The sequence below is a fragment of the Podarcis erhardii genome, assembly GCF_964252035.2.
Source record: "Podarcis erhardii genome assembly, chromosome: 3".
Lineage (NCBI taxonomy): Eukaryota > Metazoa > Chordata > Lepidosauria > Squamata > Lacertidae > Podarcis > Podarcis erhardii.
In genome coordinates this window covers 85,662,124-85,689,214 of record NC_138507.1, presented here as the reverse complement: position 1 = coordinate 85,689,214, position 27,091 = coordinate 85,662,124, and the positions used below count along the sequence as shown (strand labels likewise).

General features: G+C 44.3%; 1 protein-coding gene across 1 annotated transcript; it reads left to right on the top strand.

Moving 5' to 3' along the window:
- The first annotated feature begins 366 nt into the window (after positions 1-366).
- Positions 367-27,018, top strand: NFKBIE (NFKB inhibitor epsilon). Its single transcript, XM_081856092.1, has 6 exons — positions 367-981; positions 21,174-21,276; positions 22,481-22,709; positions 22,822-22,910; positions 23,835-24,083; positions 25,155-27,018. Exons 1-6 carry the CDS (start codon positions 584-586, stop codon positions 25,218-25,220), a joined length of 1,134 nt encoding a protein of 377 aa, XP_081712218.1. The 5' UTR covers positions 367-583; the 3' UTR covers positions 25,221-27,018.
- Positions 27,019-27,091: the final 73 nt, after the last annotated feature.

Below are 27,091 nucleotides of genomic sequence, written 5' to 3'. Positions count from 1 at the left end.
TTCCCGCATAATAAGGTCCCATTCATTTGCATAGCCCCCTCCTTCAAACTGATACAGAAAACCCGGCAACCAGGGGTGGGACTATGTGCGACCCTAGCTTGCACGATCTCTTATTCCTTCTACGTTTCTAGTGTCCGTGGGTTCAAAATCCCGAATAGGGGCTTCGGCGTTGCTTTCGTATGCGGGCGATGCAAAGCCCACCCATGGCTCCTTTCACACGTACATGCGCGGACACGTGTGCGTCGCTTGGCTGTGTGCGCGTCGGGGCGTGTGGAGGGTGTATTCATGTTCACCGTCTTGCCGCTAGGCGGCGCCCGTTCCCTCGGAGGCGGGCTTGGCTCCGGCGGAGGTGGGCGGAGTCAGGCTGGTTAAGCGTCGGGGCTGCTGGCCCCGCGGCTCTTTCACGCGCGCCGCATCGCCCTCTCCTGCTCGGCTATGCGCTCTCCGCGCTTCCTCCCGCCGGGGTTTCCCGGGACGCGGCTCTGCTCCAGCCTTTAGGCGCCGCCAGGGCCCCGAGCTCCGCTTTGCCTCGCGCCTCGACGCCCCTCCTGCTGCCGCCGCCGCCGCCGCCGCCGCCGCCACCATGTCGGAAACCCGGAGCTGCTGCGACGGCAAGAAGGACGTGCAGGTGGAAGGCGGCGTCTACCTGGAAGAAGGGCAGTGCGACTCCGGCCTCGGCTCCATCCGCTCCCTGCAGGGCCAGCTGCCCGAAGGCGAGCCCCGGTCGCCGGCAGCCCGAGGGGTCCGCTCGGACAAGGCTGCCGATTTCCCGGACGCGGCCGCGGGCAAGGAGGGCTCGGCGTCGGAGCCGGAGGAGCGGCTCGATTCCAGCTACGGCTCTTCCTCACTCGTCGAGTCTTTGGCGGGGCTGGGAGAGACCCCTCGCCAGCCTGGCGAAGAGGAAGAGGAGGAAGAGGCCGAAAGGGTCCGGCAGCAGCTGCTGCTAGAGACGTTCGCTTTCGTCTCGGAGGACGGAGACACGTGAGTGGCCCCAGCTCGTTCTCACGTGCTTGTTTCAGTCCGTGGGAGACAGGAGACTTGAAAGTCGGCGCGCGGGTGGGGCAGGTTGGGCGAGTGGGGGCGTCTGCTGAACATCAAACAAAGTGCGAACGAGCGCGTGCACACGGAGGCAAGACACCTGCGCGCGTGCTTTCTGCACTCGGGGGAATACGGGGAAACTACTAGAGGGAGTCGCGTGTGGGTGGAGGGGTGACGTTACTAGATCAGTCAACATTTCCAAACTCAAGGAACACCTTAAGGGTGCTTCCCGACACAAGGGTGTTGTGGTATCGCTGATCTTCATGCATACAAGTTTGTTTTTGGGGTTGTTTTTTTGCAGCTTACATGTAGCGTTGCTGCAATCAAAATAATGTACCGTATTTCTCTCATCCTCCTCACCTGCCCAATACATTCCGTTTCTGGACAAAATCGTGGTGTAAACGTCCAGTTTGCAGTATTCGGCCTCTGTCTAGACGCAGCCTAAAAAGTGCCATCTGAAATAAAAGCAGCCCATTGTTTATATGGGACCTTCTTGTCTGCAGATATGGGGTAGCCCTTCAGACGCAGCTGTATCGCTTCAAAAAATGTCAAAAAGCATGTTTTGTCAATAAGTATATGATGCAGGCAGTTGGCAAAGGTTTCTCTGAAATTCCTTAAATGTAATGTGGGACATAGTTGGGGTTGAATGGATGTTGGGAGGAGGGGGGTTATTTTGGCACCTCTCTGTTCCTTCCCTCACAACCTTCTGCAAACCTGTTTGGCAGCAGTTTTAGTATCAGTTTTATTTTTCCATGGGAGTTGCTCTGTTCCTTATTTGTTCATTGGAAAATAGATTGAACATACAAACTCTGCTGTGATCATTGGTGCAATGATCCCCGATCTTTTATGGCTTCATCTGCACAACAAACCTGTGGAGTAGGCATGTGGAAAGAGCAGGATGAGCTCAGAATGAGTTGCCAAGGCACTCTAAAAGGTGTTGATTCCAAATCCAGCCCCCTCATATCACCTTGGATCTCTGGCCGAAAGATCCATGGAGTTTTGGGAAGTAATAGTTCACATTTCCAATTGCACAACCAACCTAGCATGGGGTTGCTTGCTGGGAGTCTGCTTCTAAGCAAGTTGTTCTTGCCTTTAAAAAAAGAAGAAGTGGTGAAATTGGGGCATCCATTAAGTTTTCCATGACCTCTAAGCCATTTATGCTTTTTATAGCCGCCTTTGTAGAGTAGAGGCAAGTTTGATGACTTAGTAGTGTGAAAGGCAAACATCTCAAGCCCACATGACTTCTGTGATGTAGTAGTGCTAGTGTCTCTTGGGGCTCTGATCTGAGGCATGCTTTTCCGGAGCTTTTAGGTTCGCTCTTGAGGGCTTTGTGCGGGTAAAATGCAATCCTGTACATTTGGAGAGTGGGGGTTTCATATCAAGCAGGAAGTAATAAGCTTGGCTCTCTGCTGTTGGTTTACCATAACTAATACACCGTCTGTGGCCTCCTAACTTCCTCCTGATCCTGCGTCTCTGATGAGATGAGCCGTTTCTGATTTTTCCAGCCTTCTGGATGTTTCCAGTTTCCACTCTGGCATGGCTGGGCTAACTATAGACACTATGGCAGTGTGACCTGTGTGCTGAACACATTAAAATGGCAGCATGGGGGACAGCTTGGTGTAGAATCAGTGGCTGTGGTGGTGCAGTAGCTGCTGAACCCTCATCCATGCATCCTTTTTCTCTCAAGTCACCTTTCTACCTCCCTGTGTTGCTTTTGCCTTTGGACGCGACATGAAAAGTATGCCCTACCAGGGAGAAAGTTTGGTCATGGGGGAAGAGTTCAACACCATCTTTCTGCTCTCTTCCACACTATTAAATCACTTCCGCCTCCAGCTCTGCATTTGTCAGGAACCTGCAGTTTTCAAACATAGGCCTCCGGCCATCTTGCCTGGTTATTGTTGATTGGTTCTCCTACCTCCTAGATAAGTCTATAGCTATGGAGGGGGGAAATGCTAAGTTTGAAATTAGATGGTGGGAAAAGTCTCTAACCTAATCAATTGTTTGTAGTGGGGATGGGGAAACAAGAAGATGCATCTTATTTTGCAAGTGCTTCCATGCCTCTCCTAGTTTGGAGGCTTGGGTAGAAGCAGTGAGAGGTGTCCCCTCCAGGAGTCAAGGCAGTGACAACACCTGATGCCATATGGAGTGATCTATTTGAACTTGTTGCCTTGTTTTACTCAAAAGAACAACAACAGTAATAATTTCATTATTTATTCCCCTCCTATCTCACTGGGTTGCCCAGCCACTCTGGGCAATGTTCCCTTTGGCTGAGAGCATCCTAAGTGGCAGAGTGGGAATTACTTTATTCACAATTTCTCAGCAATCTCCACTGAACAATATCACTTCCTTGTAGCAGTTCTAGTGATGAAAGAACAGAAGTTTGTGGCTTCAGATTTCTGCTTCCTGTTTTTTTTTTAACAGCTGCCATAGTGAGAATGCAGATGGTTCTGAATTGGATTGGTGTTTTTTAATCATTCCAAATTGCATGTGTGTTTGCTGGAGCTATGTTGGTCTGTTGTACCAAAAACAACATGCTCAGTGTTGCTTTACACATAGACATCAAGTGATGTCTTCCACGTGTGAATTGTCCATCATGGGATAGAATTTTCCTATTCCTCCTGTACAGCACTTTTCAGTGGAGTATGTGCATTTGTTCAGCTTCAAATTCAACATGTAGCTACTCTCTTGCATTTTTTGTTTGTTAATTTATCTGTGTTTAGTCCTCCCCCCCTTCCCTCCTATGCTACTTTATTTTACCCAGGTCTTCATGCTGTTCTCCAAGTTTTTCTACATGTTTGCTCTCCAGTCGCACACCAATTCTTTCTTCTTCTCTCCTCGATCCCTCTTTGTCCAGGTGTTCTGAATTCTGCAATTGTAGTACATTCCACAGTAGACCTGCAAAGGGGACTTAAATGGATCTTTGTATAGGGTTGCCATATTTCAACAAGTGAAAATCCGGACACAAAAGTTGTTGACAGTGCTGATATGGGTTGCCATATGTCTGGATTTTCCAAGGCATTTTGACGACTTCCACCCAAACACTGCTTCTAACTGTAGTATTCCAGGTATGTCTGGGAAATTCTGGACGTATGGCAACCCTATTCTTTTTCCTGAATCCAGAATTCTTGGAGGGTTTTCTGGGCCCACTTCATCCACGTTTCCTAGAAATGAAACTATTGAATCAGTCTTGAAGTGGTTTACATATATTCCTGCTGTACTCTAGGCCACCCCAGTGGATGTTGGTGATTTACTAAAGCTAGTTAAAACTCCTTTTAAGTGGCTAAAACTTGAGACCTTCAAAATCTGACTCCAGGCATTCTTGAAGCAGGATAATGGTTCCGTTCTTTTTTTGTTCAGCACAGAACCCTCTTTGTGTTGGATAGGACTCTTAATACATGGAGAGTTCTGTTTGCAATTGCAAGGTAGTGAAGATTCTCATGACTCAAGGTGAGATGTCCACAAGACCGGGATGGGAAACCTGTGGCCCTCCCACAAGTTGTTGGGTTACAATTCTTGTCAAGCCAGCATGACCCATGGTCAACTGCTGTCAAGCCAGCATGACCCATGGTCAAAGATGATGAGAACTGTATTCTTAACAGTCTGGAGTACCTAAGGTTCCCCACTCCCTACTGCTAGAGGATGGTTAGTTACACAGTGTGAGGAGAAAGAGTGCTGTGAAAAAGATAATAGTGACCTCTAGCCCCCATTGATAGGGAATGAAATTCCACTGTGAGGAAGTCTTCTAATCTGGCAGTGGAATACTGACCAGTTTCAAGTTCCTAAAGTGTGGGCCCCAGATGTCATTTGTGTGTGGCTGCCATTTTGTTTTGCCTTGTAGCTGCTTTGCTTGGTCTTGTGAGGCACAGGATTCCCCAAACTGAGTGGCAATGAGACGACAACTACCTTTTTTTTACTGTATGGAAACAGTTGTATCTATTTTGGTAGGACCGAATATGCATGTGGTCTCTAGTGGGAGTAGGCGACAGCAGGGAAGCCTAACTGTGGCATGTGGTTAAGTACCATACTCTCTACTGACTGTTGGGAAATCACGTGTCGGTGACTTCTAGACTGAGGTTTGTAGAGCAGAGACTTGAAAGGTCATTGAGTATATTTAAAGCTTGTCCTGATAGGGGTTGGGTTGGGGATGTTTGCTCTTCATGTGGTGGTGCCTGTAGGTAAGCGATAGTTTTAAAAAACTGCTTAGGCTTTCCTGCCTGGCCTGGAACATGTGGCTCTTGCGGGATGCTCAAATTTAGCCTCGAACAAAGGAGGACAATAGCTTTGCGCAGTAGAGCTGTAGCCTTTTACTGATCTAGACTGGCTTAATCAAAGCTGCTGTGTTAATCAACCAAAGAGGCATCTCAGAATAATTTGTGCAATGCACTTTATTTTTAAAATTACGTTGTTTTTAGTATGAGTACTTAGAAAAAACTTGCAGATAGCATCCATGCCCTCCACTTTCACACAGGAGGAAATGCCTCTTCTAAGAGGTGGGGCTCAAACCCACAACCCTGAGATCAAGAGTCTCATGCTGTACCAGCTGAGCTATCCCATATATGTACATCCTCAAAAAGAAGGATCTTACTGTATTTTTCGCTCTGTAAGACGCACCCGAACATAAGATGCACCTAGTTCTAGAGGAGGAGAAAAAGAAAAGAAAAAGTTCTCTCCCTCTCTGCTCAGCGCCTCTCCAGCAAAGCAGGAGGAGAAACGGAAGGGGCTCCGTTTCTCCTCCCGCTTCGCTGAGGGGACACTTCGCAGCTTTCCCTCTCTGTGCAGCGCCCCTTCAGCGAAGCGGCAGGAGAAACCGAGCCCCTTCCATTTCTCCTCCTGCTTTGCTGAAGGGGCACTGCGCAGAGAGGGAAAGCTGCGCAGCGGCTCTCCAGCGAAGCGAAGCCAGGAGAGCAAGAGGGATCGGTGCGCACTGACCCCTCTTGCTCCCCTGGCTTCAGCGAAAGCTGCGCAGCCTGCATTCACTCCATAAGACGCACAGACATTTCCCCTTACTTTTTAGGAGGGGGAAAAGTGCGTCTTATAGAGCGAAAAATATGGTAATTGGTCTTAGCTGTTTTGGCACCTGCAAAAAAAAATAATTCTGGTTTAGACAAGCATAGAAAGGTATGGTGATTTTAGTTTGTTTTAGTATTTTAACTTTTGTATGTTTGGGATAAGTATGGTTGGGATTTATTTTACTGTTTTATCTTTTGTAAACTGCTCTGAGGTTTTCCTACACTCAAGTGGCGTATAAACTTTATGAAGTATAAATAAATAAATAAATACCAAGGCAGGCCTAATCAATTGATAACAAGATAGCACTGCTTGAAGCATCAGTTAAGAGACCTGCTCCCCGAAACTCTGGCGAGAAGATTTTCCACAGGTGGTATCCAATACCAGCTAAGTTGGCAAAGATATATAAATTGAACTTCAACCTTTGTTGGAGATGTGGCAAAGAAATAGGAACAACAATACATTTGTGGCAGAGGTGTGAGGAAATTAAGAAATTCTGGGCAGTAATGCATGAAGAATTAAAGAAGATCCTGAAAATATCAATAATTTAAAAACCAGAGATATATCTCCTTGGATTGATAGGGGAAGAGATACCGGGGGGAGGGGGGAGAGAGAAACTTCTTATATGCAAGCACAGCAGCTAGAGTAGTGATTGCTGCTAAATGGAAATCACAAACTCTACCTTCAAGGGAGGAATGGATTTGTAAATTAAATAAATACTTAGCTTTGGCAAAACTAAAAGCTATTATAAGAATTCAATCGAATCAAAAATTAAAAAAGGAGTGGAAATGTTTTGTTTTGTTTTTTATTAAAGATTTTGTTGATTTACAAAAGTGTGCAAAGTCTCTCTCTCGTGTTTTTCCCCCCATGTAACATTTTTACAAATCATTTTCATTTGTTGAGACATTAGGAAGAAAAGGGGGAAAGAGGTGGAGGGGTGAGAGTGGGGTTGGGTGGCGTGGCGATGTTTCTATTTCACTTACTATATGTTGGATTTGGTGTCAGCGTTGCTTGTGCAGGTTCTTTGCTGTTTGCTTGTGTTCCTTTGGCAGTGAGAGAGGTTAGGGTTGGCCTAGGGTGTGGTTGTTTGTTTGTGATTGGCTGTGGTGATCTTTGTTTTCGTGTGTGAGTGAGGTGGGTGGGTGTTTTGGATCAGGTTAGCCATATTGATTTGTATGCTGTTGGTGGATTTTTGTCATCGTCTTGTTGGGCTGTGTATGTGATAAAGGGGAGCCATACCGGGGTGAAGGTGTCTTCTTCTATTTGTCCCCGTGTCACTTTCAGTTTATTGGTTAATTTTTCTAGTAGGGCTGTTTCGCATACTATTTGGTACCATTGGTCCATGCTTACTCCTGACAGGTCTCTCCAGTGTCTGGCAATGATGCTTCTGGCTGCTGAAAGTAGGTGGGTTATGAGTTCTTTGTGGTGTAAGTGGGCATTATTGTCTTGGAAGATGTTTAGTAAAGCCAATTCTGGGGTGATTTCTAATACTTGCTTGGTTATTTTACTTATTTCTCGCATAGTTGTTATCCAGAATGGTTGGATTTTGGGGCACTCCCACCACACTGTGGAGGTGCACCCTCTCCAGCATTTTGGTGAGGTTCCTGGGCGTATTAGTGCTAGTTTTCTTGGTGTTAGGTACCACCTGTAGGTGAGTTTCAGAGTGAGTTCTTTTCTTTTCGTTGATATGGATTTAAAGGGGGGTTTAGACCACATTTTGGTCTATTGAGTTGGGTTAATCTCTCAGCCTATGTCATCCTCCCATTGTTTGAGTGGAAATGTTTTGAGGAATATATGGGAAAAATATTGCTCAAAAAAAGATATGCTATTATGCCTAGATTAAAAATGTAAAGTATTTGGGTGAATGTAAGCTAGTAAGGAAGGACAATAAGAATACATAGATGAATTGAGAAGTCTGTAGAATGCAAAGATAAATGTAATCTCAGAATGTAGAGGAAATCGAGTGGAGGCTGAGGGAAGCGGGGGGAGGGACAAAAGAATATTTGAGGATTTAAATGATAAATATATGTGGGGATGATGTGGTGAAGGCTTTGGTATATTTGCATTGTGATGTAATATGGAATAAAATTAATAAAATGTTATTTAAAAAAATAAAACAAAGAGACTTGCTCCCCTGTGACTTGTTTAGATTTGAGAGAATTGTTATTATCTTCAGAGAATTCACAGTGCTTCTCCACATTAATCCTAAATTAGTCTTACTTGGTACAAGTGGAAATGATTACCATGCAGATGTTGGGTTGTTTTAGAATTTGTAATCTTTCAGTGGAAAAAAAAGATGCTGAGTTTTGTAATAGGTGCAGTTAGAAGGCACTTGACATAGACCAGGTAACAGCTGGAGGCTTAGCGTATATGAGAGACATAAAGGAAGTTTGCATTATCCCTCTTCCAAATGGAAAGCATGCACGAAGGAGTTGTGCTGGCTAGCCCAGCTCTTCTGCCACCTGCCATGCCCCCTGGGCTGCCTTTGTGTGAAGAGACTCTTGGGCCAATCTGGATATGCTCTCATGTGGAGGAGCCTTATGCAGATCTCGGAAGAGACCATGTGCAAGTACAAGCGAAACTGCCAAGCGTGTGTATTGATTAGGGTGGGCAGCACAAACCCCTTGCACACGTGCTTTTAATGCATGAAGGGATGGAGAGATCATAAGAATTTCCCCACCCCCAGAAGTTCTTGCACAGTTGAATTAGCTCATTGCCTATGCAGGAGGCTGCGCAAGTATTCTTAATGCAAGTGTGTAGCTCTTCTGTGATTGGAGGAGGGAGTGGAATGGGGAAACTTGTAATGAATATCTAATTTATGCAAGGAGATGTTAAAGCAGAGGGACTCTCTTAAGATGAAAACTTCCAGAAATCTTCTTGGATGCTTTAGAAGAAGAGGACCCAAACTCCCATTGAGTAAGAATCGCTGTAATACAGGCTGAATAGTCTGATAAGATTTTGCAAGGGCTAATGTTTCATTCCGATATCTTGAGTCTCATCTTCTAGCCCACAGTGAATGTTCATGTCCTGTGAATGGGAGATTATGAATCTCTGCTTTCATCCCAAAGATGCTTCTAGCACCATGGCTGATATCACTTACACAAATGGCTCAAAAACCACAAGGTGAAGAATTTCATGATGACTGTTCTTTTTTAGTTTTTTAAATGTGTTGACTCAATTTTTGGCTTCAGGATGTGTACACATTGGAACTGACTGTACTAAATTAAATGGAAATTACATTGGGCATTCATGCTTCATTTCTGTCACCCATGGATTTTAGAAGTTGAGCTGGAAGGAGCATGCACCGAGTTCTCAATACACAGAAGCTGAAATCTGTGGATATCAGATGTTACTGCCCATCCAAGTCTTATTTTTTTAGCACCATTGGCAACTCATACTCGGTTTGCTTTACAAAACATAACTTATTACAGTGGTACCTTGAGTTAAGAACTTAATTCGTTCCGGAGGTCCGTTCTTAACCTGAAACAGTTCTTAACCTGAGATACCACTTTAGCTAATGGGGCCTCCCGCTGTCACTGCGCCACCACCGCATGATTTCTGTTCTTATCCTGAAGCAAAGTTCTTAACCCGAGGTACTATTTCTGGGTTAGCGGAATCTGTAACCTGAAGCATCTGTAACCCGAGGTACCACTGTAATTCCAACAGTGCCATAAAATATTAAAGCACACATTTTAGAAGGGAAGGGAAGATACTGACTGGAAACTAATCATGACATCTCTAAAATGCACTTAAATGAAGCCTGATCTATACAGGCAGTAGAAACCTGTAATGGTAGATTCAATACAGGTGCGGGACACTTTGCAATTTAACAGTCTTGCACAGGGAGGAAGGTGCTTTCCCTGATTTGTTAATTTTCTATTTTGCATGGGATTTTCCCATGCATAAGGGTTCAAATTTATGGTTCCCATTTGCAGCCAGAAGCGAAACATTCTATTCTACCACCTTACATCCGCCTTATTCTGTTAATGTGTAGAACAGGCCTAGGAAATATTTTCTAGCAGTTTGTAATGGTGAGAAGGGAGGAATGGAGAGTAATGGAGAGTTGGGAAGAGCAAGCTTCCATGGTAGAATCTGCTACAGCAAATGAATGATCACTTGCTTAACTCCAGGTAGATGGGAATTCCAGATTACATGAGGTATTTTGAGTGCTGGCATCTCATAGGTGGAGTTCTAGGTGTGGGTCTCAAATATGTCCAGGGCTTAAACTGTTCGGGATTTTAAAAATAAGCTGAGACCAAGGGCAATCGGTTCTGTTATCTAGAAATGTTTTTATTACAAAGACAGCACTTGCTAGAACATGCGATCTCCCCCTTCCCCCAGTCACTTCTATGACAAAGTTTTATTAGTGCCCCCTGCCCTCCTTCCAGCGGAATAAACTATCATGACTTTTCATTATTTCCACTAGACCAGCAGGTTGTGGTGGAGCAATTTTGCATTCTTCTGTTGCAAGTACCTCCTTGGCTTGCTGTAGAAGAAAGCAAACGTTAACAACTGTTACCATTCAGCAACTTGGCATTCCCAAGCATCTGGGAAATGAATCGATGCCAGTGAGGCACTAGTTCATGGGAACATTGCCCAGCCAAAATGTGCCAGTCTAATTGGCATGTATGCAATGTAAGATGCTGGGGCAAGTAATAACATGTAGGGATGCATAATGTTAAGGATTCTGTGAATTCTCCAGCTATCTAGCTACACAGAGTCACTGTGCTACAGTCTTGAGTTACCTGGATAGACCTTGGGAGGCCTAGATTTATGTACTACCTCTGGCACTGATCCAGTTTGTCAGTCTTGGGGAAAGTCGCCATCTTTCACTCTTGTTTCCTGTGTAGAAAAAGGTACCTGAGTGAATGAGGAATCTTGGCAGGACTTGTATCCAAATACTTTAGCTCTTCCTCATATGCAGATGTGCCCATTTGTCATTCCCTTTCCTGTGATTGGACTTGCCATTTATTGGAAGAAACCCAATTGGCCATAGTCATCTGCAAAGGAAAGATGATTAAATCATGATGATTATTTTTAAAATCAGTTGCATTTTTATCCTGTCGTTTTAAACATAAAAGCTTCTTATATCCTGTACTTTGTTCAGGAACTTAAAGCTTTCTTTATTTCCTAAAGAGAAAGCAGGAACTCATTTGCAAAGGAAAGGTTGGGAGTGCACTATTAGACTCTGTTGTGCAGGGCAACAGATAAAGGCGCCAAATTTGACAAGCACTGAGCTCTACCTGAGGGTGGAAAAGAAGAATGATTTCTGTTCAGTTTCACCCTTCAGGTTTATCTGTCACATGCATCATAAGACCACAGGTGATAGACAAATGAGTATGGCTTAGGAAAAACTACACCTTCTGCCTATGTGCTGAAGTCTCCCTACTGCTTATATGGTGCCAATCCCATTTTTCCTTAAATGAGGAAAATTGTCTAATACTTTGTTTACCTTGGATTAGTAGCTAGTGCACTTGGAAGCTTTTAGGATGTATTCCACTGAGTGACCCAACACTATCACAAAATTCCTCAATTTTGAATTTGCTGCCTTTGTAGATTTGGTGTGTGCACTTTTAGTTCAATTAACCTCTGCACATCTTAAATTACACAGCAATGTGAGCTTATTGCACAAGAAGGCTTTCACCTATGATCCCAGATGGGTCTTCCTTTAAAAAAAGACCAGCAGACCAGATGTGGCTTCAGTCTTAATACTGAAAAGCCGCTGAAGTCTGTGACATTATATTTTCACTGGTGTTGCCTTTGGCTTCCTCTTTGAAAGGAAGGGCTTCTGTTCCTTTCTTCACAAATGTCCCTTTATGTATTTATCCTTTATAGTCCTTCCTGCAGGAGTCTCTCATGTGATCTTTGTTTCCTGAAACTGATGGGAAAATTCCACAATATGAAAAGGGTTGGTGGGAGCAGTTATGGAAATCCAAAGAGGGTTGAAATAGCTCAGTTTGGTGTTTGTACATTTTTAGGAAAGGTGGTTTCCAAAACAGGTCTTTGTCCCTGTGGGCAAGAGCAACTCCCGTTCCTCACCTTTAGGATACCCATGCTCTAAAATCTACAGCTGCCACCTTGGTAACATCAGGCCACCAGGCACAGTTAATTAGTCAGGTATATAATACTGCAAGGAGGCTGAGAAACTGGAATAGCAGGGAGGAAAGTGTTGATTAGGGGAGAGAGAGAGATATGTGTATTGATACCACAGTATTGTAAAAAGGTTACTGTCGGACAGTTTTTCTTGGTAAAAGAGGTCAGTTAAGACAGTTAAAAAAATATGCACTGGACAAGTGTGGAATTCCCCTCTTTTATTTTTCTGGAGAGTCTATTGGCTTCTTGGTATCAACAGTGTTCATATTTGTTTCGGTTTCTTAGCCCCCTTTTCCCCTTCCCTTTCATAGCTATTATTGGATTAATGGTTCAGTTGCATGCATTTCCCATCTTACTTCCTAAGGGGGGCAGGGGAGCACTAGAAAGTGGTAATGGATGAATAGTGTCATTCCTTGTATTCAGTTTCTGTTGCTTATTACGTATAAAAGTTTGTAACGTATGCTCTTAAGTCAACAAAGCAGAACTTATTTGAGGAGGGACTGTCGCTTAGCAGTGGAGCATATGGGTTGGATGCAGAAGGTCCCTGGCATTTCCACGTAGAAAGTTCAGAAGATGAGAAAAGGCTACTCCTCTACCCGAGACCCTGGGGGTGTTTTGGGGTAAGTAGAAGGCAAATCTCTGGGTGATTTGCAGTAGATCAGCAAGGATTTCTGATTCTCAACTGCAGCAACAAAATGACTCTGCACTCTAAAATTATAGTGCTGGAATAAAAAAACACTTGGGGTAAGCAGGAATTTTTTTTGTGTGAGCAGACTGTGTTCTGTTCACTTCTGCTCCCCAAAGCAAATTCCTGGGCTCAGAATTCCCTAGGTGCATGCCTTTTGTACAAAGCTGGTGGTTCTTGGAGGTTTTTATTTTAACACTAAAGCGAACAAAAGAAGTAGATCCCACAAACCTGAAGCTTACTCCAGGGGAAGACATGCAATATTGTGCTAATCTGATTTAGTAAGTGGTAGCTTTTTGGGTTATAATGAGAGTGAGGACATAGGTCCTGAATCCATTCTTTTAATTCCCAGACCTTCTATTCATCTCCCATCAGCTCCTGACTGGCTTGGAGAAGGAATGACCAGTTTTGCCCCCAGAGTCCTCTGCTGTACCATACACGGTTCAATGTGAAGCACTGGGAAGCCATTTTAAAGGCATCTTCTTTGTCTCTCTGAACTGTGAATAGTGACATAGAATCATAGAATTGTAGATTTGGAAGGGACCCTGAGGATCATGTAGTCCAACCCTCTGCAATGCAGGGATATGCAGCTGTTCCATATGGGAATCAAACTTGCGACCTTGGCATTGTCAGCAGCACACTCTAGCCAACTGAGCTATCCAGGCTGAGTGTTGTGTGTTAGAGGTTTGCTAAAAGGCACAGGTAGGGACCCAAAGGAATGCATGGACCATGTTATGCAGGAAGGCCTGGTCCCAGTCTCATAATATATATTCAGCTGATGGTACTCTGGGCCACAGTTTCCCATCCGTAATATTACAGTGGTAGTATTGCACCTGGTTTATAGAAAGGATGCAGGAGAGCTACTGAGGTGATAACGCCAAAGTGCTTCATGTGTTTTGTTTAGACGGGTTTGTATTTGCCTTTTTACCCTGTCAGAGCTGGGTGGTGTACTGCTAGGCTGTGCTGAGGGGATGGGAAGAAGGGAGGAAGCGGCGCAAGTAGCTCTTGCACAATAAATAAACAGGTCCCAATATTAGAACTGGGCCCCTCCTCTGTGTGCTTTTCTCTAGTAACTACAGCACATTTGGGAGAGGATAATGAAAGCTTTAAAGCCTGGGCCTGAAAATAGGGCTATTCCCTAGCATAGTTCTGTGAGGTGGGGAGGGAACTGTATAAAATCCAGGCCAAGTAAACAGCAGCTGAAGCTTCCCTTCCCCCACCCCTTCTTGCCTCATGATCAGGGACTTCCCACATTGACACTGAAATATCCCCACTCCTCCTCTATTGTAAGTGCACATTAGTCTCACTGTGACTAGGTAGACACCGTCCTTCCATGAATCATGCTCAGGGCTGTGTATGCTCTCATTCTCAAGCCACATTCCTGACCATGGGGGATCCTGCTCACTCCCTTTTTCCTCCTCCCTGCTCCCAAACAAGCTTTGATATTCTGCCAGCTGTTGCAGACAGTAAGGACTAGAAACACCACTCCTCCCAGTCACAAAGTTCAGAGATGAGTATGGATCCTTCTGCAGCCTAAATACTACCAACTGAGCTCATAAGGGAGATAGTAGAAGGCTTGGGGGAACCCCCACTAGGTTTGCAGAAGGACAAAAAAAAGTGAAGGAGGGAAGCCCCTCTCTAAGGCTGGGTTGGCAACAGTGTCCTTGAGGACCCACAAAGCCTCGGAGCCCCCCTGCTTACGACTCCCTTTGTCACAAGGTGGAGTGAGAGGTTATGTCTCTCCCCCCCCCCCCAACACACATTGAAAAGTACATAGAGCTGAAGGAGGAAATTGGAAAAAGTGTCGCTTCCCATGGTGTATCACTGTTCCATTTTCTGTGTTGACTTGCTTGTGTTTTGCAAGTTGATATCGGTGGTCCATTCACTTCTAAGGCTATACAGTGGTACCTTGGTTTAAGAACAGCCCTGTTTACGAACTATTTGGGTTGCGAACTTCCGCAAAACCAGAAGTTTACCTCGGTTGATGAACTTTACCTCGGTCTAAGAACGAAAACCGAATGGTAGAAGGGCACCGGTGGCAGGAGGCCTCATTAGGGAAAGCGCGACTTGGTTTAAGAATGGACTTCCAGAATGGATTAAGTTCATAAACCGAGGTACCACTGTATTTGAAATAGCTCATAGCTGACAGATTGTTATTTAATGTGTGTGTGTGTGTGAGAGAGAGAGAGAGAGAGAGGGGGGGGGAGGGAGAGAGAGAGAGAGCGCTCGCCGTTTTCAGGTTTGTTCTCCCCTCATAGAAAAATGAGGTAGTAGACAGGGCCGTGCTATTTCAAGCCAAAGGGTACCCTATTTCAGTGATTATGTATTGCAAAGCAAACCTGCTTGCTAATAAAGTTTAGCACACTGGGGTGAGAGATTCTTGCTTAGCTCACTCCCTGTTGTATTGATTTTTCTATGTGCAAGGTTTTTAACTGAACAATATTATTGTTAGTCTGTAGTCTGAAGTGATATATGCCATTCTACCTCTTCATTCTATAGCACAGACTCCATGTCCTCTGTTGCAGTTAAGCAGCTGCTGCTGCTTTGTCCCACCAACGGGCATCTTGTAGAATTACAGAGGCAAAGCTGGACAGGTTTCTGCTCTAAAGGAATTTATAATAAACCCATGTGCTTGGGTCCCACCCCCACTTCTGCTATAAAGTATGAAGAAATGGGGACCTATTGATACAGGTGCAATGGCAAGGGTTTTTGTTTTCATACATTGCTTGAATAACTTGGGGCCAGATGGTGTGGAAGTGCCCTTCTGTTCTGGACAGATTACATTTGGTTCCAGACAGTAAAGCAAACTTTTGGATAAATATTTCAGTTTAGTGTTATTGAAGCAGATACTGATGCTTGGTATCTTGTGATGGTAGCCCAGCCTCCCCCTAGAATGGGAATTTGGCTGTCCTTGCTGGCTGTTGTGAGGAATTCTTGGGGAAAGTGGCTTGGTTAAAATAGCCCCAGAGAATTCTGTGCAGTCTGTCAGATAAAAGCAGCAATGGTTAAAGTTCAGCCCGGATTGCCTTGTTGGAAAGTCCCTGTTCCTGAGAGTTCTTATCTGCTACATACTTGTTAGGAAGCAAGAAAGATAAACTTCAAGCCACACAAAGTCAAAATGTAAAAGATCTGCAAGGATAAACTGACCGTGTGCGCGCGCACACATGTAATGATAGATCCTTGGAAACGAGAGCGAATGAAACATTCGTAATCTGGCACCAAACAGGACATAGTTTGTGGAAGCAAATTTCAATGGAGTCTTTTGCTGGTTTCCAGTTTGAGATCACTCAGGCACAGGTACCATCTAGCAGAGTGTTTCGGCTGATGTTTGACTGAGAAGATTCTGGTGCAGTTGACTTTAGGTCCTGTCTGATTCCAAACCAACACTGTAACTTCTCTTGCTAATTTTTGCTGTCTCTTTATTGATAACACTCTCAAAGCCTCTGAGCAGCATTTTCTGTACAAGTAATACTGAAATGAAATGGTGCATTTGTAGATTATTTAACCTTTCTTTAGTTCTTTCTGCTTCAAATTAGGATCTTATCTCTTCCAGTTCTCTTTGTACCATGTGATGGTGAGCAGAGATTACTATCATTATTAGGTGTGGGGTTGTTTTTTTGAGGGGGTGGGTAGGCTGTGTGCTTGGGTCCACTTCTAGAGACCAACTCAGCTAGCCCTTTGGAATTTGTTCTAAAAATAATCGTAGAACCAAAACCAGAAGCTAGCTGAAGTGGTCTGTCCCAGCAAAAACAGTCTTGTGGAACCTTAAAGACTAGCTAGTATGGCATAAACTTTCACAGACTACAGACTACTTCATCAGATGCATCTGAAGTGCACTGTTATCCATGCAAGGTTATGCTACAATTCATTGCTACAATTCATAGTTCTACAATACTTTTAGGGTTTTTAAGACTCAAAAAATGGCTTTTAAAATGATACTCTCTTGTTCAGTGCATCTCACTTTTGTCTTTGGTAAGCCAGGTTTTGAAAGGTTTTTGTATTGTTCCAAAACCCTGTCAGACCTGTTTGGCCAGAGGTAGGGGTGGGGCATGTTATGGCATGGAAGAAAGGCCTCTCTTCAATCCAGATTCCCCTATCAAAAACTATTGCCTGGCTTCTGCCTTTGTCACTACCTCTTCCTCTTCCTCTTCCCCACCCCCTCAAACCCCCAGACACTTCCTCTCCTTTTAACATTGATTTTAGCCATAAGAAAAATAAATGCAGGAACACTCATATATTTTACACTGTATTCCTAATTGTATTTAAGGTGCTTCATATCATCCTGCTTTAAGAATAAACAGTTTGGGGGCTTCAATTATTGCAGTGTTAATCTAGGTGCCTGTTTAGTTTTCACGAAAAGCAGCTGGTTAAGGTTGTAATTTGGAATCTACCAGGTCTGAGGGACTAGATAACTCAGATCCAACTGTCTTGCAAAGTCTGAATGTGGAGGCCAGTTGCAAATTGTGCAGGGAATGCTGAGCTGTGTGGGTTTTTTTGTGTTTTTTTAAATGCTTTGCTTTTGGGCAATTTGTTTTAGCCAGGAATATTTATGTAAAATTTAAGAAACTCCTTCTCCCCCACCTTTGTTTCACACCATCAAGTGACACTATGGACATGTGTGGGCAGGTGGGCCATTTATAAGGCTTTTGTGGTCTTATAATTACGAAGCTGATTTAAGTAAGGTTTTGGGCAATTTTGCCTTGCTTAGGAAGCCACTTGTCAGTGGATCAGCCCAGAGAGTGGGATGTTTGGCGTCTATGCATACTCTGGTCAGCCACTTTAGCTAACATTAATGAAAAACAGTGTTATAAGACGTGTAAGATCCTAGAATAGAGGAGGTACATCCATGGAAATTTGGAGTGATATCCGGCTAAGTCATACTTGAAATGAACCCATGGAAATAAATGGAAATTGCATGCCCACAGATCACTTCATCTATTCCAGGTATGACTAATATTAGGTATCTGCCTTTGTCCCATAGCGTGCTACCCCTTTTCTACACAACTTCCCTGTTCTGTTGCTGTATTTCCAGAGAACCTCCCAATGCGTAGGTCACCTGCAATTTTACTGGTGTGCTCTAAATAGAAATAAACTGGCACCGATGTAAATTTAACTTTGCATATGAAATAAAGAATCGTGAGGTGGCTTGTAGAACAGTCCTAACATCTTTTACTTAGAAGCTATATAGCTGCAATCTTTTTTACTCCCTCTGGCTGTGTCTGAATTGCAGCCTTATAAAACCAAAGTACGGTAACTGAATTTGAAGAGAAATCCTCAGAAGGACCCAGCCTCTCTCTTCCCACAGTGTCTTCAGCCCTCTATGGGCAACAGCAGCTGTGCACAGCCTCCTTCAACTCTCCCCTCCCCTTGTTGCTGAGGCAACTGTGGGTGGCCACATCTCCGGCAGGGCAGGGAAATTCCCCATGCCCATGTGACCTTGGGCTTCCCCTGGGGCCTTGCCTGTGCCTCAGCCACATATGTTGCTTGGCTCTGTTCTCTCTGCTTAAGAGTCCATTTGTCAGATGGAAGCCTTGTAAAATGGTGCTTGCGCAGTTTCCTCTAGGCAGCCCCAGCCAGGGCTGCTGTGATGGCTTTTGGGTACCTTGGACGGACGCCTGATTCCTTTCCTCCCCCCCCTCCTTATTTCCTGATTTCTCTATGACCTTGTCACTACCACCTCCCATATCCCTTCTCTCTGCTTCTATGGAAATCCCCTTTGTTAAACGCTCTGGAAACGAGAAGGGCTGTGCGACAATACAGTAAAAACGATTCTCTAATTGCAGACTTGTTTTAAAGCACATGGTAACTTTGAATAGGTCGGCTAGGTTACTGGAAATACATTCTAAGCTGATCAGTTCCATACTTATGCAAAAGCAGTGTCTTGTGACCCCTTTTAAAGATTAACAAACTTTATTACGGCATAAGCTAGGCCGGGAACCTGTGGCCCTCCAAATGTTGGACTGCATCTTCCATCATCCCTGACCATTGGCAATGCTTGTTTCATAGAATCATAGAATTGTAGAGTTGGAAGGGACCCTGAGGATAACTAGACCAACCCCCTGCAATGCAGGAATGTGCAGTTGTCCCATACAGGGATCAAACTTAAATCTTTGGCATTATCAGCACCACGCTCTAACCGACTGAGCTATCCACCTCCATCATCTGAACATCTGGACTTCAGCCCCAGCATCTGGAGGGGTTGCAGTTTCTCACCCCAGCATAAGCTTTTCTGGACTACAGTCCATCAGATGTTGTCCTGAGTTTCCACACACAAGGTTGAGGAGGCGGCATTCTGAAGAAGTAAAGTCCATGAAAGCTTGTGCCATAATAAAGTGCCATTTGATGCTTTGCTGTGTTTGCTACTGCAGACTATCCCTCTGGAACACATTTCTAAAAGTGTATCCCTTTTTTAAAAAAAGAAACTGGTTGACTCTGATGCATTGTATTTGTTCTGGAATTATTTCTGAATGTGGGCAGGGCGATGCATGAGTACCCACTTTTAAAAAAGAGAAATCACTTGATTTTTCAAAAACTGTTTCATTTGGTGTTTAAATCGTTTTTAGAAAAGCATCCATTGCAAGTTTAATATACAGTCGTACCTTGGATCTCAAACACCTTGGCTCCCGAACAAATCGGCTCCTGAACAATCGAAAACCAGAAGTGAGTGTTCCTGTTTTCGAACAGTTTTCAGAAGCTGAACGTCTGGCACGGCTTCCAAAGTTTCCGGTTGGCTACAGGATGCTCCTGCAGCTAATCAGAAGACGCACCTTGTTTTTTGAACGGTTTGGGAGTTGAACGCATTCTGTTGAAGAACTACGGTACAACTGTATCAGGTTTAACAATTACCTGTACTTAACAGCAGTGAAAACTAGAAAGCTGCTTTTCTGTCTTTGATCTATATAACTAAGTTTATCTCTTGCATCCTAGCTTCTATAGGCAAGAGGGGGAAAAGAAAAAGAAAAAAAGGAGGGATGTTTTGTTGGAATAAGGTTTTGTGCATGCACCCCGTATTTATTTTCAAACACATTCAAAACCCTACTTTCAGTTTCAGGGTAGTGGGAGTGCCTGCTTTGTACCTTTGAACAGCTAGGAGTAGTTGGATAGTGCAGGGTGGCAGCAACCTTCTAAGGCCTGCTCAATCTGTGAGGTGATTCATGAATTTATGTTCTGGTAGAAACATTCAACAGGTAGAGTTGCATAAGAGCTGCTGGTGTGGAGAATTTTTTTTGAGAATTTCCATCAGACTCCTCTTCAGACTTGAAAGGAGTTGATGAGGCCTAGTGTGAAACTTCTGCCATGAGTGCAGCCTGTCTGTGAAATAGCCATCTGAGCTGTGATCTCTGCACTGTAGGTAGAACTAGCTATATGGAAGCTTCTGGAATTTTTTTTGCTTTTGATGGAGTGAGTCTCTGTATGAGTCTGTCCTCAGTCCTTGGATTGCTGACTTCAGTCATGGCCTGCCTCTCATTGGGCCATTTGTGTTAATGCTGGTGCTATTGTTGTCACAGATTATATTTTTCCACTCAATCAAAGTTGCCACTTTTTGAGAAGTTAATCAGCATTCTAAAAACCACAGCTGTCATGTGCTTAGAGGGTTGTTAGAATTGACCCTTAGTTCAAGAACAGGGGTGCAGCTTGAGTCTTCACTGATGCTCATCTGTTTCATATAACTAGAAGAAGAATTCAGTTGAGCCATCTCCATTTCTTTCCAGTCCTTGTTGCGCTGGGATTAGATGCCATGCAAAGACTACTGGGAGAGTTTGGCATGTATCCCTGGTACCTCTCATTGTATGTGATCTCGTTGTTGCTTGTTTTCTTCCAAAGATGGAGGTTCTCTCTTTTCCTGGTTCAAGAGCAAAGTTTATTGTCTTCCTGGGTTCAACGGTCTTGGATTCTAGGGTTGGTTCTTGGTAGGCTTGTATTTGCCTTGTCAACGACTGACAATCTGAATTAAACTGGTGGGACCTTTGCTGGGAATCCACAATGAGTTCTGCAGCCACCATGCATCAATAGGCACATGTTTCGTCTTCAAATGACGATGTTCACCAGGAAAATACGTGGTTGACAAATGGCAAGAAGTTGCTGTGGAAAAACTGTACATTGCCCTGTGAAAAGTTGTAAGCATGTAAAGTGGTTCAGGAAGAGTTATCACTCCTGTATATACATGGAGGTCTAACTGAATCAGTTGTCCAATAAACTCATGTGCGTGTTTTCTGTTCTAAGTGTGAAGAGCAAGCAAGGAACTTCCCAAATGTTTTTCATGCTTAAAGGGGAGTGTGTTGTTCATGATTCTAGGTTGGTATGACTTGGGCCCTGCACCACAAACTAAAATCTCTTTTCTCTCTTTCAGGTTGCTACACCTGGCAGTCATTCACTGTGTACCTGCAATAGCACTCTGCTTCATTTCCCAATTGCCAGTGGAGGTTTTAGAGATCCAGAATGACTTATTCCAGGTATGTGATAGACTGTGGGGAAAGGTCAGTATTTTTCCCAGTCTAGCTAGAAGAAAGAAAACAACTGGGAATCTGGGTCATTCTGTCTTGCTCGTGGCAATTGTCTCTGGCTATAATATTTCCCCCCCTGTACTTACTCCTTGCCTCATTTTTCTAGATCTGGTGGACAGGCATATGCAGATTTGTTATGCTTCTTTTTCATAGGTTCATAGAATTGTAGAGTTGGAAGGGACACTGAGGATCATCTAGCCCAACCCCCTGCAATGCAGGAATGTGCAGCTCTCCCATATGGGGATTAAACCTGTAACCTTGGCATTATCAGCACCATGCTCTAACCAGCTAAGCTATTGTGACAGTCTTGGAAGTTTTCCTTGAGAATTTGTGACAGTTGCTTCTCAGTGATAGATTTTTGTTATAACCTACCTTGGAAGGATATACACATTAAAAGATGTTACAGAAATCCATTAAATGAGTAATACTAATTCTAGTTACTCTTCTTGTCAATGGTCTCAGTCCAATTTGAGTTGCATGTAGCAACTTGTGCCCTGAGTAGGAATATATCCCTTCATCTGGATGAGTCATTTGACCCCATTAGTTATTGGGGGCTAAATGATCTTTGGGGTGTGGACTTAGATGTATATCTGCATTGGCAGACTGCACAGAAGTCTGCTTCCCCAGTTGAATAAGAGCACTTTTTCTAAGGAAAAGAACATGCGAGCTTTAAAGTTTAGCATCTACCTCTCATTTTTGCCAAAGGTGGTGTATTCAATGTGAGATTTTTATAAAGAAATCTAAAGAACCAGAGTAATCCAAATTCTGGCCTAGAGAAGACTGCATTCTGCAAGCTATATAAATGAAGTAAACTCACACAGCTGTTTGCTTTTAGTTGATTTATTTCTGGCTTCTGCCAATCCTGTTGAGAAGATATACAGGGTACTGATGTCCCATGAATTTTAACAATTCTATGAAGCTTACCCTTGAAGGATCACTAGGTGTTGCATGTGTGTGTCCTCCCCCCCACCATGAAAGCTGAGATTTCAGCTGAGATATTAAATTACACATCCATTCCTAAATCCTGTGTGTGTGTTTTGTGATGCAATTACAGCAAACAGCCACTCTCGGTTTTGCCCCTGCCTCTTGCACCTTTCTACTCTAGCCCCTGTGTCACTCTCTTGCAATAACCTTCTCCGTTTCCCATTTACAGACCCCGCTTCACCTCTCCGTGTACCTGGAACAGTCCAGAGTGGTGCAAGCACTAGTCCTGAGAGGAGTGAACACAGCGCTGCAAGACCGCAATGGGAACACACCACTGCATTTGGCCTGTGAGCAGCAGAGCCTGGAGTGTGTGCAGCTGCTGCTGCAGGGGATCATCTCCAACAAGACCTTGGAGGCTAGAAAAAGCCGCCAAGATTTGCACCTCCAGAACTGGCAAGGTGAGGTAGTAAAGATTGATCAGGGTGGTGTGTGTGTGTGTCTGGTGACACACTGGGGCCAGCGTTCGGCTACTTGCCTCGTAGCAACTTCCTGGGATGTCTTCTTCTCCAGGCTTGACTTGCCTACACATCAGCACCTTGAAAGGGAACCTGCATCTGATGGCATTGTTGGTGAAGAGTGGAGCCGACATCGATGTTCAGGTATGGCAAGGGCAGCTGCACCAGAGCCACACGTGCTCTGTACTTTTGCGATCAGGCCGAGCAAGAAGATCTGGCAATTAGATACAGAAAGCGAAAAAGTTTGTCCATTGTGGCAGGGGAGATTAATACTGAAAATGTGTAGGAAGTGCCTAGCGAAGTATCAAAAGGTGGGCAGAGGTGACTGAACAGGAACGAACAAGCTGCAGCTTTGCAAAAACACAGGCTTGCAGAACTGCTTGATCTACATCACTTGGATTTATTCAGAGCAGATTTTTAACAGTGAATAACCACTGGACAGTGTTGCAGCTGCAGGAACAGGACACAGATTAGGGAAAATGATAAGTTCCATACCTTTGTGATTCCCCACCCAAGATCATCTGAATCTGTGTAGGTTCCTGGAATTCCCCCAAATGTTTAAAATTCCAGGAAGATTTAAAACTCCATGTTATGTTTTGAGCCTGTTCCTGTGTTCATTTGAGATTAGGTTTAGGAACAGTGTGTCTCTATGCTGCAGGACCCAGTTTCCAATCCTGGCCACAGGATAGCTCATTTGGTTAGCGCGTAGTGCTGATAATCCCAAGGTTGCAGGTTCGATCCACGTATGGGACAGCTGCATATTTCTGCATTGCAGGGAGTTAGACTAGATGATCCTCAGCATCCCTTTCAACTCTACACTTCTCTGAGTCTTTGAAATGTGCTAGTGTAGGACAGGGTTGGCTGACCTGTGACCTTACAGATGCCCCTCTAGTTCCCATCATCCTAGACTATTGACCATGTTGGCTAAGGCTGATGAGTTGAGTCCAACAATATCTGGAGGACCACAGGTTTGCCGTCCCTGGTTTAGAGGGTGTTCCATCCCTGTAAGATTCTGTTTCAGAAGCTCACTGAAGTGGCTGATCTGACATCCTGCTTTCATCGTCCCAGGATGGCACAAGCGGAAAGACACCCCTGCACATGGCAGTGGAGAACCATGACGAGATGGCTGTGAAGCACCTCCTTGAAATGGGAGCCCAGGTGGATGCCCAGATGTACAACGGTTGCACCCCACTGCACCTGGCAGTAGGCAGGAAGGACGCTGCGATTGCTGCCATCCTCTGCCAATCGGGGGCAGACACCTTGCTGCGGAATATGGAGGATGAGACGGCCCAGGACCTGGCTGATGAAAACGATGATGTGAGAACCTTTCTGAGTCTGGCTGTTCTAGATCAGGGGCTTGTAGGAATAAGCTGAACAACTCCCATCAAGCTCTTGAAGCAAGGCCAGGAGGGCAGGCTGTATGGCGTAGTTCTCAAGCTTTGGCCCATCAGTAGAAGGTGCTTTATGAACAGGGTTTAGAGTTTCGCAACTGGCCGTTGTCAGTTGCACCTCTCCTTCCATACCTGTGATTTGACTATTTCCAATTCAGATTAGTTTGGTGTCATCATCTTAAGGCCATATAGCAGGGAGGAGCTGCTAAACTGGCAAGCCTACCTCCGATGTCTCCAGTGCCAGAAGCTTCTTCAGTGGAAGGAACTGCAGCAGCTGCATTGCAGTGGAGCAATTTTGGCAACTCCTTCCCTCAGGTAGGGAGGGATGTAAGTCAGCACAGAACTACATGTAGGTCAGGATGAAGCAACAACTCTTTTTCTCATGTATTGGTCCTGCATTAACATTTGTATACCGCCCTATACATGTAGATCTCAGGGCGGTTCATAGCATAAAATCACAATATAAACAAAGAAAATACATAATAAAAACAAAAGCTTAAGAGAGAGGGATTCAATTATTTATTACTATTTATTAAATTTCTATACCACCCTTTATCCAAGGATCACAGGGCAGTTTACAATATAAAACACAAAAATGCATAACATAGTAACAAAAATAATACCTCCCACAGTTTCAAAGGCCATAGATTGTTTAATTGGCCGAAGGCCTGGAAGAAGAGGAATGTTTTTCCCTGGCGCCAAAGATACATGACAAAAGTTGGTTCATATGGGGAGAGGCGGTCCTTGAGGTATTGCGGTTACCATTCAACCATGAATCTCGTTGGGTGTCGTAAGACATTCCTTATCTTAGCCTAACACATGTCACAGGATGACACTGAGGATAAACTGGGATAACCCTTACGCTCCACTCCAAGCTTCTTCAAGGAAGGACGTGATACAAATGCATTACACTGGGACTCCTCACAGCTAGGAATAAGATTCCTATTTTTCTTTTATAATGCTAATGTTACTGTTTCATCTCCTTTTGCCTTGGCAGATTCTTACACTCTTGCCTTTTGATGACCTGAAGATCTCTGGCAAACCTGTTGTGTGCTCCAGTTGAACATTGCAAAATGTGAATGAATACATCATTGGGAGACGTATCCCGCTGCTGCAAGTTGATAGGAGCAGAGCTGGTCACCGGTATATAATTTCCCTTCTTGCAGAATTGGAGCCTTTTGTGCCTCTTCAGACACTTACAGTAGTGCGCAGGACCTTGGGAGCTGGTGCAAGAGAGAGAAAAAATTGTTCTTTGTGTATTTAATTTGATGGCGTCATGGAGTTGCCGCCTACCTGAGTGACAAGAGTCCAGATAGACAGATTCTATGTTTGCTTTGCCTGCTGTGTTGAAAATTGGAGACATCAGAAGTTCTAGGAGGACACTTATTTTTTCCAAGACTGCACAGTCAACAGAGGTGGTGTGTCAGTCCTCATTTTTCCTTCTTCCTCCAGCCCCCGCCATTCACCTCAAGTCTGTGATGGAACTATAATAGGGGTTTTTCTCTTTCCAGTCCGCCAGAGTCACTTCTGTTTTTAAAATGCTTCCTTCCCGCACACCAGCTACTTTCTGATCTAGCTACTGCTGCTCAGGCCTTCTGCTTTTCCTTCAGTGGCCAGTTGAGGATTGACTCAGGCTTTTAATTCTGAAACATCCAGGACTGCAAATTGTTCCATTCTCTCCGTTTAGTCCACCTGTTGCCTCCCATGGAGGATAACCCTTGCAAGCAGAGTGGACAGACAACTCTTTAGTTCCTCCCTACTGCTTCTGTGACGTGCCAGAAGGAACTTGAAGGCTGAGCTTATGGGGACAAAATGAGACTTTCTCTCATGCCTCAAGATAACTGGTGTTCTTGAGGCCAGATTCGAAGCAAAGAAGCCTTATTCTGTTTCAGTTCTCTTTCAGATTTACTAGCTAATACTGCTGTACAAGAAAGTTCCTTATCTCTAAACTGCCATCCTAAAAACACCACACTTCCCTCGCTGTGCCGGCAACTTGAAGTTCTGCCTGTGGAGCAAGGGAGAACAAGGAAATTCCAAGGCCTACCCCACTTCATAAAGTGTTGTGGAATCCCATATTGTATACTGCTTTTGTTCATCTTGAACATAAGCTTTGTAGCAGTTGCCAGGAACTGTGTTTTTGTTGTCCCTGCTGGAAGAAGCTGCACATGGCTACATTTCCTGCATGCTGATTCTTAGTATTTGAACAGTACTCCTGCTTAGGAACAGATCTGTCTGTTTTAGCCAGTGGGTAGGCAGATTGTCTTGTTTCTCTCTGCATTCAAAGTGGTGAGTTTGGTGATCCTAAGCAGCCTGTCATGAGACTGCAAAACTGGGTTTGGAAATCATGACCTGCACAGTGATAGGACTCCGGATCGTGTGGTATGTGTAACATGTGTAACGTGGAGGTATTTGCTCCTTTGATGATTGTTGTGTTCCACCCAGAGGTTATACACTCTGCTTCTCACCAGCTGCAGCAAGTGTAGAGAAGCATTTGGGTCATCAAATGGCAGGAATAGGAGTTGCTTACATGCAAACTTTACTCTGAACTGGGGAAATTCCCAGTCCCCTCCCTCCCACTCTTTGCTGCCTGGGAGCGGCTGTTTGTAACGTGGCAAGTCCTGGATGGCGCAATCAGCTGGGATGTTTTAAGGAGAGGTTTTCTTCTTCCCTGTTTTTTAGAAGACCAACCTAGAAGCAGCAGCAACTTTTATGCGCTATTTTCCAGCAAAGTCCTCCTTGATTTTTATATCTGGCTTATTTGCTTGAACCCTTAGCTCTTCTTCCTCCTGCACTCCCCCATTGTGTTTTTATTAACTTTTTTTTTTTTGTCTAAACAACACAATAAAATTTTTAAAACTGGATTAATCTGCTGCTGTTGCAAGTTGCATGGTGTTCCTCTGCCTCCATACAAATAATGTGTTGCTTCATAGTAAT

Bases quoted from the DNA above. Each gene is read 5' to 3' on its own strand.
- NFKBIE (XM_081856092.1), top strand. From the start codon at position 584: ATGTCGGAAACCCGGAGCTGCTGCGACGGCAAGAAGGACGTGCAGGTG. The intron at 21,277-22,480 runs GTATGTGATAGA...TCCCATTTACAG, and splicing joins TCCAGAATGACTTATTCCAG to ACCCCGCTTCACCTCTCCGT. The intron at 24,084-25,154 runs GTGAGAACCTTT...TTGCCTTGGCAG, and splicing joins TGGCTGATGAAAACGATGAT to ATTCTTACACTCTTGCCTTT.